This window comes from Schistocerca nitens, chromosome 1, assembly GCF_023898315.1.
Source record: "Schistocerca nitens isolate TAMUIC-IGC-003100 chromosome 1, iqSchNite1.1, whole genome shotgun sequence".
In the NCBI taxonomy this organism is placed as follows: domain Eukaryota; kingdom Metazoa; phylum Arthropoda; class Insecta; order Orthoptera; family Acrididae; genus Schistocerca; species Schistocerca nitens.
This window is the reverse complement of record NC_064614.1, coordinates 438,126,036-438,138,824: the sequence shown is the minus strand read 5'-3', so window position 1 is coordinate 438,138,824 and position 12,789 is coordinate 438,126,036. Positions and strand designations below refer to the sequence as shown.

Here is a 12,789-nt window from a genome sequence, read left to right as displayed (position 1 = left end):
CTACCAACCGATCCCTCTCTTCTCCCCAGTTTTATTCAATACCTCCTCATTAGTTACGTGATCTACCCATCTAATCTTCAGCGTTCTTCTGTAGTACCACATTTCGAAAGCTTCTATTCTCTTCTTGTATAAACTATTTATTGTCCATGTTTCACTTCCATACATGGTTACACTCCATACAAATATTTTCAGAAATGACTTCCTGACACTTAAATCTATATTCGATGTTAACAAATTTATTTTCTTCAGAATTTAATTTGTGTCTCATTGTCTTTCCATAGAAGTAAACTGAATGTAGTGTTTTTCAGAATTTCTTGGAAACACCAGATGTCATTCTTCCAAATAAAATCACATGTGAATAGTTATTGTCTAGCTTGTAGGGTGCCTAGTTTTTCCAACATCATGATCCATAAAACTCTTAATGAAGGAGAGCTTTATGGAATGTGTCACATTATGTTTAAAGTAGCACAAGCCACCACTGCAGGCTACTCATGTGAAAAGTATGCTAACAAAAAATTGACACAATGCTTATCCTCTCACACTGATCCTCCTTTTATATCATCCAGCTGCTGCTCAGAAAGACAAAACACAAAAGACTGAAGTTAAGCAGAATTTGAATCGCTAAGTCTCAGTATTCTGATAAATTACACCAGTGGCTAATAATGTACTCTTTTGGTTTGTCCTTGACTATATGGGGATTTGTTATTTCCTGCCTGATTTCTACTGGCAACTTGTTATAGGATTTTACAACAGAATATAAAACTCTGTTCTGAACTCTAGAGAGGAATGGTTATTCAACACGTAAATGATTTTTACTTATATTTCTTTCTCCATCAGTTCATCACAGTCTGTTTGAGTCATATGATCATAAGCTTTCATTGATCATTTAATGATCTGTCCAGGTAAAATAAATATTGTAACAATGGACAAGTGTGGAGCCTGCTGTAAAGCAGTGAGAAATTGTGAAGATTGTGTGGACTCTCTATACTTATCTTTGCCACTATAGTAATTCCTACATAAATTTAAGCTATGACTGTGTTTCTAGCAGAGTATTAAAATCCTGGACTGACTTTATTAGAGTACCATTAGCCTATATTCCTAATCAGTACATGACAAAGGGCATATGCCCTGACAGATTTTAATATGCTGTTGTAACAGCCATCCATAAAAATGAAGATAAGCAAAACCAACTCTAATTATACTTTAATGTCTGCATTTGCATCCTGCAATCCTATACACACCTTAATCTGACTTGCATGAAAGCAGTATACGATGCATGAACTTGGAATGTCTCTAAGAGCCAGTCAGTATGTCAAGTTAAATGCAGTGTGCTGGGAGTATGATGAGCGAACAAGCTGGTAGCACAGCTCCTATGGTCTTCAACTTTACACTTTACTAAAAAAGCTATCCATTTGTTTCTAGACTAATAACATAACATTTCCTATATTTAAATCAATAATTAATAAAAAGTGAACAACACCTTTTCCTTTCAGAAAGAAACAACAGGTTATAAGCACACATGCTTTAAAGCAATTATGAAATACAAAAACATTAAAATGTAGTTTGCTCATTTTTGATATTTGCTTTTACTCATAGCAAAATATCTCGTATCTCGTTTGGCTCACTGGGTGATATTCATTTTTACAATATGAGAAGGAGAGCCTGTAGCACTTTTTATCTTGATGTTAAATGCCTTAAATCATCTGCAACTGAGCCCATAATAGGGGGAGGGGGGGGGGGGACAATCTGCGTGATAAAAAACAACAATTATAAATAAAAAATATAAAAGGTTACTCCATCTTGTATACAAAGAATAAAAACGAGTAAGAAAACACTTATTAAAAATGAGTATACACATTATTTACTTGTTCTTTGACCTAATAACATTTTCTTTTTCCTATTTTGCTGTTCTCAGTGACTACACACAAATCTGCTATAGTGAGTCTGGCAGAACAAAGACAGTGATGTATGTGGAGAGAGTAAGACGTTAAGAACAGTAAACAGTGATTAGATCATAGTATTTAGAGACAAGTTACAGGAAGAGAACTCGGGAGAAATTTATAGACCAGACTGTGTAGATCAATTTAACTGAAAGTTCGTGGCAAACTAAAACTGCATGCTGGACTGGGTCTCAAACCTGGGATCTTTGCCTTTCGTAGGCAGAGCTGCTGCCTCCTCTGATCTGCCACATATATATTATAAGTAACTTAATATTTACTTGACCTCACCGGTATTCTTCAAAGTAAATATCTTCCGAAATCTGTAAATATAGAGTATTATTTACAGTATCTTACAGCTTTATAACAAACACTGCCCCTTCCCATGTTCTTTTCAGTCCCTAACATTAGCTGTTAAGATGATTTGTTGAAAGAGTGGCTAATCAGGTATGTTTTTAATTTTCTTTTTACTGGTAGGAATTCCAAATTTCATGTTTTGCGTTGTGGTGACACCACAGCACACTTAGCTGTGATAAGTGGAAGAAATCACTGTGAATGGTAATATGCACCTTTGCTGTGTCAGCATAGTTTCTGTTGTTATGTACAGTTGTTGTTTAGTTTTCTATGCTTTACCTTTTACAATGCTTGTTGGAATAAAGTTCATTACTGGATACTGAGTGACATTTATTGTGAACACTAAAATAAGATAGCATTCCCATAGTGGTGACCCCAGAAATAGAAAAGAAGCAAATGATAGCAGGGAAACAATTTGAAAGCTAACTCTTCAATGAGTTTCACTTCTGTGTGGCTGCAAATACCTGCACACTACAAACTACCATCCAGTGAGCAATGGAATGGTAGAGGGAGTCCACCATACACTCAAAATGACCCTTATGTGCAGTTCATCGACGTGGTCAGAAGCATTGCCACTGCTTCTAATCAGTTTGAGAATGGCAGTGAATGAGGACTTCCAGTGTTCACCAACAGAAATGGTACACGGCAAACAGTTGAGGGTTCCAGGACAATTGACCTTCCCAGCACCCGCACAACTTGACTGTTACAGAGCTTAGCACCCAATTTGCACAGTAACTTGGTCTCAGAATGAGGTACATGCAGCATATCACGCCTATCAGACATGGAGTGACTGGCATTTGTGCACAAAGACTTAGCAAAAACAACCCATGTGTGGCTCAGGAATTATACCCTGTGTCCTCTCCCTGATTCACCATACTCAATAAAATACAGAGTAATCACACCTGGGGGCACACTTTCAAGATCAAAAAAGATGGTAAACAGGAGAAGGTGTTGATAAAATAACTCAAGCCTGCTCATACCAATGAGGGTACATTCCATTAGCATACCACAATATTGCACTTCAAGAAGGAGGTGGAGCCTTTAGCACTGGTAGAAGACACCAAAACACCTACCTTGGGTCAGGAACAATTTTCATGTGCACCAGCCTTTTTCTAAAGAACTGAGAGGCAGATTAAGTGCTAGTTCCCTCACATACTGGGAGCACCCGGTTTTTTTTAAAAAAAGGAGGGGGAGGGGGCTGGTGCAACAACACCATAGTACACTTTGCCATGACAAGTGGATGAAATCATCATGGATGATAATAAGCATCCTTGCTGCTGTCAGCATAGTTACTGTTGTTATCTACAGTTCTTAGTTTTCTGTGCTTCGCATTTTACTACGCTTGTTGAAATAAAGTTCATTGCCAAATACTGAATGGCATTTATTGTGAACACTAGAACAAGATAGCATTGCCTTAATGTTAAACAGGAGCATTTTAAACATCTTCCCATGAGTACCTAACTCCCTTGTGAACGCTAGGAAAGGAGGTTTTGGCTGCATGAAAATTATTTTTGTATCTTGTACTGTGACTGTATGAATCACATTTCAGCTGAAACTGACTTTTAGAACTCCATTAAGGATGAAATGTATTGGGAAGTGATTGTAAGAATTCCAGGATCCTTAGGCTTCTGCTAGACGTATGGTTATTTGCATTTCATAATATACCCACTTCTGCTGAATAAACAGTTTGTTTACATTGGGGGCATTGCTCAGAATATAATTCCATATGGAAAAAGGTAGTGAGAATATGAGAAACGGGCCAACATTTTTTTTTTTCAGCACAATGAGAGATGCTTCTAAGGGCATAATATGCTGAACTAAGCTTTTTCGTTTGTTTATCTGTGTGTTCAACTAGTTATCAAACTGGACCTCAAAGAATTTTATGTAGTTGTTTCTTTCAGTGTATGACCATTCATGTCTACGTCTGGTAATGGTTGATCTTTATTGTTGGTTCGAAATTGCATAATATGAGTGTTAATGAGATTAGTGGAGACAAACTGTTTGCTGTGACCCACGTGTAGCCAACTTCAACTATTGTCTGAGCTGTGACTGTTATGATTGCATTTGGAATCATGATTAGTATGCTTGTGTCATCAGCAAACATAATAGTTTTTGAATCTCCCTTTAAACTCGTTGGAATACATTTATGTAAGTTAGAAACTGCAGTGGGCCCAGTGCTGCAGATACAGCACTTCACATGTTATCTCATTCTGAGATTAGCTTCATGCCTCAGATACAGTTAATTAATGAGATCCTCTGTCTTCTGTTTGAGGGTAAGATTGCATCCATGCAAGAGGGATGCATTGATTCCATAACTCTTTAGTTTCCCACGTAGAATTTTGTGATCTTCACAACCAAAGGCTTTGGCAAGGTCACAGAATATACAAACAGTATAATTTTTCTTGTTTAACTTTGAAAAGAGTACATTTGTGAAGTCTTGCATCATATTCTCTGTGGAGAATGCTTTATGAAATGAGAAGCAGTAGATAAGTCGTGGTTGGTTAAATGAGTCAGTATTCTAACATAGGCCACATTCTCAGCCACTTTTGAAAAAACTGGAAGTGTTTGCTTATTTCCAGTTTTGTAGGTGTGTGTTACTACAGTTTATTCAAGTTATTCAGAAAATATGACCTGAGTAATTTATTGATTATTAAGCTAGCTTAATGGTACTTTTCTCAAGCCATCACCAAATTTTAATACTCTGCTAGAAACACCATCACAGCCAGCAGTTTTACTATTTTTAGTGATCTGATGAATTCTGTAATCTCCTTAGGGGTTGTTTTTTTGAAATTAATGTCTCTTGGTGGCGCATGCAGTGTCTGCACAAGTAAATAAAATGCATCTCTATCTGTTTGTTTATTACTGGGTGTGATGTATCTTCCACTGTGCAGAAGTAATCATAGAATTTGGTGGCCAATAATTTGTAAATGCCACAATTTCTGGCAAAACTATTTTCTCAGAACTCTATTTCATTTGAGTCACTATTTTAGTTTGTTTCTTATTTAAAATTGTTCCAAACAGCTTTTCCTTATTCATTTTGAGCATTGTACATGAGTTTTGCTTTTTTAATCACAAATTGTAGGAGTTTACAAAAGTGGTATTGATGGAGTTTCAAATCTTGACTACTGCTTGTTCTGTGAACTACAGAGAGCTCTGTCATCTTAACACAAGATAATTTCATTCCAGGAGTTAATCATCCTTTATCCTAACTTGTGTTCAATTTTGTGCTTGTATCTTTTGAGGGAAAACAAGTATCAGAAGAATTGGAAAACACTGGTCTAGGATAGATACTGCTTTGGTCAGAGTCTGGACACTTCTGGCAATTAGCTGTACAATTAGCCTCCTACCAGAGGCATTCAGATGTAAGACATGCCATAAGTGGTGTAATCATGTGAGGAACAGTGCAACAGTCACACTCATGTATGAAGCATAAAATATAAATAAATTTACATAGACTTGAAAATCTACTTCATTCATAATCATCTTTTGTGTGTTGCAATTCTTCTTATTTCTGTGCTTGCGAAGAAAATTTGAGAGGAGTCTGCCTTATGCAAGATGCAAAGATGTCTCGCATAAGGCAGAATTCCTCTCCAATCTACTTTAGTTGTGTTCTGAAAGGTTATTTAAATTATAAAAGAAGTAAACACTTCTCACCCACACATGACTGCCAGTTCCAGCAGCTCAGTAGCTCTGGTCCGAGCTGTTGGAGCTGGCAGTCATGTGTGCATGTGGTGTGCCTGCTTGTGTGAAGCAAGCACATCTCATGCACTCATGACTGCCAATTCCTGCAGCTCAGCAGCTCTGGTCCGAGCTGACGGAGCTGGTGGCCATGTGTGCATGTGGTGCCCTTGCTTGTACTTATGAATGGCGTGTGTTTGTCTTTTCCTGATGAAGGGTGTGGCCGAAAGCTTATGTGTAAGTGTCTTTTAATGGTCCCTGTCAGCAACTTAACAGGAATCTTTACATTAAGTAGCTATCTATCTTTTCCTACATTGTTAATACCACAAATGCTTGACTTATGTGATAAAAATCCATTCTCATTAACCCAAGGAGATAATAGGCAAGGATCAGTGGCATTTAATGTCCTACTTACAAAGAAGTCATTATAGGTGGAGCAAAGCTGAAATTGATAAAGAATAGTGTAGGAACTGGCCAGGTTATTTTAAAAGGAACATACAAGCATTTTGTTTCTGTGATTTAGGAAAATCACAGAAAACCTAAATCTGTGAAGTCAAATGGGGATTTGAATTGGTATACTCCTGATTGTGGGTCCAGTGTTTTTCCATTGCATCACCTCACTTGGTATTAACCCAAATGAAGACAATACATGGCATTCAGTATTAGATCATTAACACAAAGCCATGGTTTCTTTACAGGAGACATGCCCCCACAAATCTGATGTATCACTTCCATCCATGATGTTTTTTTCAATAAAGATTAAAATCAGCTGTTTGCCCAAAGGCATGAATAAAACCACAAAAATTGAGTTTTCTTCATTTCCTTCTACAAACTCAAAAGCAAAAATTAAAATATTTGCGTTTATTGCAGTATTAATAGGTCAAAAATTTATTACATACATCTCAGGCTTGTCTTAGTAACAGCATGAATTCAAATGTTGATGGTGTTGAGACAGCAAACAACCACAAATTTATTTTAAGTTCCGTTTAAAAACGTACTGTTACCGGTTTTGAATCATTACAATTCATTGTCTAAGCATGCCACACAGATGGCTGTGTTACACATTTCCATTGGGATGAGACTTGCATAAAATGTTGGTCTGGAGTTTTTGTTGTAATAGTTTTCATCCAACAGATGATGTTCATAGTTTTTGCCACATTCTTATTGTTGCACACATAAATCTGTATTATTGAGAATGTGGTGAAAATTACAAAGATCATCTATTGGATGAGAACAATGAAAACAAAAACTCCAGACTGACATTTCATGTAAGTCACATCCCAATGCAAATCTGTAACGCAACCATCAGTATGGCATGCCTATAATTAAGTATTATTTATATATTAGGACAACTAACCAATAAAAAACGCACCACATGTTCTAATGAAAGCATGAAAGCCATCTGATGATGAATTGTAATTATTCGAAATCGGTAATGGTACCTTTTGAATGACGGAACTTAAAATAAATTTGTGGCTCATTGCTGTCTCAACACCATCAACATTTGTCTTCAAATAACAACCACAGTCTCCAACCATGTCATCATATGACAAAATTGCATAAAGCATGAACTGATACAGCAGATATGAAAAATAAGCATGAGAAATGCTCCATAACCAGTCGTTAAAAATTTTGTGTTTATAATCAACAACACATTTTGGAATCTTAACCTGATATTCATTTATGAACATAAGTCAAATAAGCACAATGTCCTGAGATGTTCTACATTTTGTCCTTTTTGCATTATCTTGTTACCGCTGCTTTCAAAATGCATCACTACAAAAAACAGGTTAGTGACTCTATGGAGCATACATTTTGTTATAACTGCCACTGAAACAGCCTTATCAAAATTTTTAAAAAATTGTATATGAAGTTGTGTAGCTACTGTTCTGCTGCTTTCTTACATAGGACAATCATTAGAAATTCTAGAAATTATTTTTTTCTACTCACCTATCAAAATTGGCAACATTTCTTCATATGTGATGTGTTGGTAAATAGCAGTCAGAATCCGCCTTGCTTGTTGATAGAGTTGTTCATCTTTCCAGTGAGGATTAAACTTAGCAAGAACTTTTGCTATTCGGTTATGTCCTCGTAAGAATAGCACATGTATAGCACTTCTCAGAGGCTGCTGATTAGTACGAGGATCAGCTGTAATTGTATAAATTGAGAGTTTGCAGTGAAATGCAACAATAAGGAATTATTTATTTATGAACTGGGATCTTGTTTTCAAATTTAAGACATTGCAAGTATAAAACAATAAAATGCAAAAAAATATATGTATATATGTTATATAAAGTTTCCACAGAGCTATTCCATTTTTTCAGTACCTCCCAGTGAATTCTGTATTTCTGTTTATGCCAATAGTACATTCAGAATAATCATTAATCAAAGCTTATGTGATTTGTAGCAAAAACATTTTGTTACTTTTTATTACCTAGCAGCAGAGTTAGATCTCAATATAATGCCACACATACATCAGCTGAAAATTTATTTTACATTCTAAATCTAAATTAATGCTCCACAGCAAAGTTACAAAGCGTGAGAAATGATATAAATATTCTGCACCACAGGCAGCCATCACTCTGCCTCCTTTTCTGATCCATTCTCCTGTATAATAACATAAATTGATAGTTTCACTGATGACGTTTTTAATTTAATAACCTTTAGGCATAATTAAATTTCATACATACATTGTAATTGTATTGTGATTTTGTGATAAATCAAAAATATAAGAATAAAATTACCAGACTATAAAATTTAGAACTGTCATCAGGAATCAGAGAATCTTAGTGCAGTTTTATATGATATGCATGACTAATATTAATATGAATTGTTGCTGACAGGAAATTTGCAATTTCAGCAATAATTAGAAGTATAGAAGATGAAAAAGCAATATGTTTGACAATGCTGTTCAAAAAGATTTTGGTAATAACAAGCCCTCCCAACCCCAAAGAAAGTATACATTCACACGGTAGGGTTACAAAATTAGTATGTTTTGTAAAGTGTTATCTGAGACACAATGATTGTTTCAGTTGTGTTCTGATAGTGACTGATGAAACAGGACCAAGAATACACATTGGAATGTCCAATGCTATACTATCAGATGGGATTCTTGATCCATGACACTACTAGCTAATTTAAGCACATGGAGCAGTAGTTCAGAATTTAGATGTTTGCACCAATTTCGAGTTACATAATCCAGAGAGAGATCAACAACAGAACTCTTCATATCTAAGATTTTAAATATGCTAGAAGATCTTTATAGAGAAAAATGGAATAACATTGTTAGTAGTTGCTGATTTTAACATTGATATCACAAGTGAAAGTAGTGTAGTGTCGCGGAATAGTAAAGAGTTGGAAACGTGGAATATTGTCAAAGTTTTGTTGCCTATGCCGAGAGCCAGAGGCAGTAGGTTAGCTAAGAGGACTGCGCATGTATCAGAATGTGTCGTCACGCAGGGGCAATGGCCTGGTTACACACAACAGGCGAAAGAGAATTGCTTAGCACAGGGTTTTGTGTTAGACGGAGACTTTCGTAGAGTGCAAGACAGAGGTATAGTGTCAGCTGTATTGCATTTCACAAATTCGCATAAGTCTGCTGTAACAACACATAACTCTGTCGCAAGAACACCTAAGGGGCGAGTACGACAGATAAGTCAGCAGTATAAGTGAAACGAATGCGTTCATTACAAATGAGCATGACGTCAGGACGTCGCTCGTGCTTCCTTTAAATATGCCAGCTTTCATAGCAACAAGGCACTCACAGTTAAACTTGCAGTTAGATGTGTACTGGGACGCTGTGTAGTGCTCAGCTCGGTGATCAACAGGTTAATCTTTATTAAGAAGATGTTGCAGTAAGGGTGGCCCATCCAGCAGCAGACATGAGGGGACAGTACCAGCTCTGGTCCTATCTGCTGCCGCTGTCAATCATCAATCCAGGATTAGCAGACATTACGGCAGACTCGCTCGCCGCCAATGCTGACCACATCAGTGAGCCGTTGTCGAGATCGTGCGGGGTCTAGACCCTGTGCATCTGCCGTCACAACCGGGTGAGCCGACGACGCTGGGGGACTGCAGCCCGTTCCGCCCGGTCACCACAGACGAGCCACCAGGAGGAGCAGGGAAGAAGACGAGGTGGGATAGAGTACACTCTGCACTACGAGAACGCCTCTCGTGCCGACAGCACCGGGACTCCAACCCGGAGCCTCTTACACGTAGCGGCTTGCTGTCCGCAACCAAGCCAGCTAGCCAGCTGGGCGCCACCAGCCACGCACGGCCAAAGTACGAAGTAAGGACATTCCTTCGCTACATCACAGCATGCGGCGCTGCGCTAGCAAGACTGTGCGGCCCGGAGCTGGAACCTCGCTGCGAGTCAGCGAGGACTCGGAGAAGGTCGTTGATATCACCAAGCTCAGCCAGCCTGTGTTACGCGGGCCACATTGTACTCGGCAGGAATAAAGGTGTTATGAATAAATAATGTTTCTTTGGCATTTCTGACGTGTCCACAGTCATTTCCTAGCATCCTGACAACTGGAGAGGTCACCTCTCAGCCATCACCGCTCGGCTATCCAGTCCACCGTAGGCGACTGGGACCACCGGGGCACGTACAGATTTGGTGTCAGAAGTGCTCGCGCCCACCGCTTACAGATTTGACACTACAGTAGCAATGCTTCAAGTTTATTGATTTAATGGAGAGACATCATTTCAAACTGAAGTTTCTTTTAAAAAATATAACAGAAAAAAAAGACATCATCAAACTGTATCAGCAACATTTAAACTAAAATTATGTATATGAAGATGTGTGTAAATTCTGCATGTGTTCAGGTGTCTCAGATCACTGTGCATTCTTTGTTGAGCTGCAACAGTAGGACAGGTACATTTTAGCTATGAAAACCCATATTAGAAGCTGCTTTGACAAGAAAATTTGCTCAGGTTTAGTAATATAGCAAATGAGAGAAAATGGCCTTTTGATCACAGTGCTGACATCTGCAGATTTTAGAAAATTCCCTAATTGTTTTCTCGATGTCTAATGAAACATTTTCTACTAGACCCTGGAACAATAAAGTAAGAAATAAATTCAAGTGGCTCATGGATCATGCAGAGCATAAAAATTTCCTGTGTAAGGAACAGATATAGAGGATTAAAATATAACAGAAATACCTATTTCATTTAATATGTTAAGATTATATTTAAAATGGTTGTCAAAGCAGGAAAACTATTGCAAAATAACATGATAATTTCAAACAATACAAATATGATAAAGATCATGTGAGCAGTTGTTAAATCTGAATGAGATGTGATAGTCTGTACCATAACAATTTCAAAAATTAACCTCAAAGGGAACACTACTGCAAGTTCAACTCAAATACCAGAGTGGTTCAATGGATTCTTTATAAATATAGTATTATCTGATGTCAGTGTACCATACCATATTATCACAACAAAGAAAATCCCTTTAGCCTCAATGGAAATTCTGAATACCATACAAAATGCAATCTTAGCATTAAATAATGGAAATCTTGCAGGTTGGAATGGGATTATCAACAAAATTATTAAAGCAGTACACAATTACACTCCAACTAGATCAGTAATTAATCAACATTTTGCAGAAGGCTGCTTCCCAGATGTGCTAAATATTCCAGTGTAAAACTACTTTGTAAAAACTGGTCAAGGGAGGTAATTGAAAATTATTGTCTTATCTCAATTCTCCGATTCATATCTACAATATCCGAGAAAGTTGCTGTTACTCAAATCCCAAACTTCATTTCAAAGTAATCCATTATCCTAAACAATCAATTCGGTTTTCAACAAGGAAAAAACACCATAAACGTGGTAGACTAAACAGTTTTCTTGATAAAGTAAGCACATCATCATTAGATAAGAGCAATAATGAGGCAGAAATCTTCTGTGACCTTATAAAAGCTTTTGTTCCTGTGAACCATGTCTCCCTTATTTAAAAACTTGATAAACATATGACATTAGAGGCAGTGCCCTGTAATGGCTAAAATCCTACTCGTGGAACAGGGAGCAAAGAGTTATCACTACTTTAAATGGGAAAAAGATTATTCTGACTGTAAAATAGCATTTCAGAATGTCCTACAAGGCTTCATGCAATGTTCACTAATGTTTCTGTTCTACATGAATGATTTACCATTAAAGATCAGCTCTCCATCAGTTCTGTGTACAGATGATACTTGTGCTAGCTAAAATGAGGATGCAGAAACAATTCCTGAATCACTGATCAATATCCTCATTACCTTAGAAGCTTTGGTTTGAGCTAATTGGGTTGAATCTAAACATATGATGTGATTCAAAATCAAACACTCAAAATGTGAGAATATTAAAAATATTCACAAAAGCAAAGTTACAAAAGAAATCAAATCAGTTAAATTCTTAGGATTAAACTGGGATAAAAATTGGATTTGGCTGGAATACATTGAGTGTCTAACTAAAACACTAGGCAGTAGTGCACTTGCAATGCAAATATTGCCAACTGAAACTTACGTAGACACATTAAAGGTGGCATGTATAAGTTACTTTGAATCTGTTATTATGTATGGTATTGTTTTTTGGGGAAACTCATCTAAAATAGTACTGATACTAAAGGTATGAAATATGTGGATGGAATATGTGACTGGTACATCACAGAGAACCACATTACCCATTATTTAGAAAACTATAAATATTCTCTCTCCCATTCCTATATATTTATGAGATTATTTTCATTTTATGTACCAAACAGGAAGCATTTGAGAAAAATTATTTTGGTCACACACATGATACAAGAATGAAAGAAAAATTTGTGATTCCTACCCACCAT

At 36.9% G+C, this 12,789-nt stretch overlaps 1 protein-coding gene across 1 annotated transcript in view; it reads right to left on the bottom strand.

Moving 5' to 3' along the window:
• The window catches only part of LOC126253025 (peroxidase-like), an 87,374-nt gene that overhangs the window by 45,835 nt on the left and 28,750 nt on the right, over window positions 1-12,789 (bottom strand). Inside the window, exon 5 of the mRNA XM_049954129.1 lies at window positions 7,920-8,117. Within this exon, the coding sequence (XP_049810086.1) occupies window positions 7,920-8,117 (198 nt within the window). The remainder of the gene's footprint in view (window positions 1-7,919; window positions 8,118-12,789) is intronic.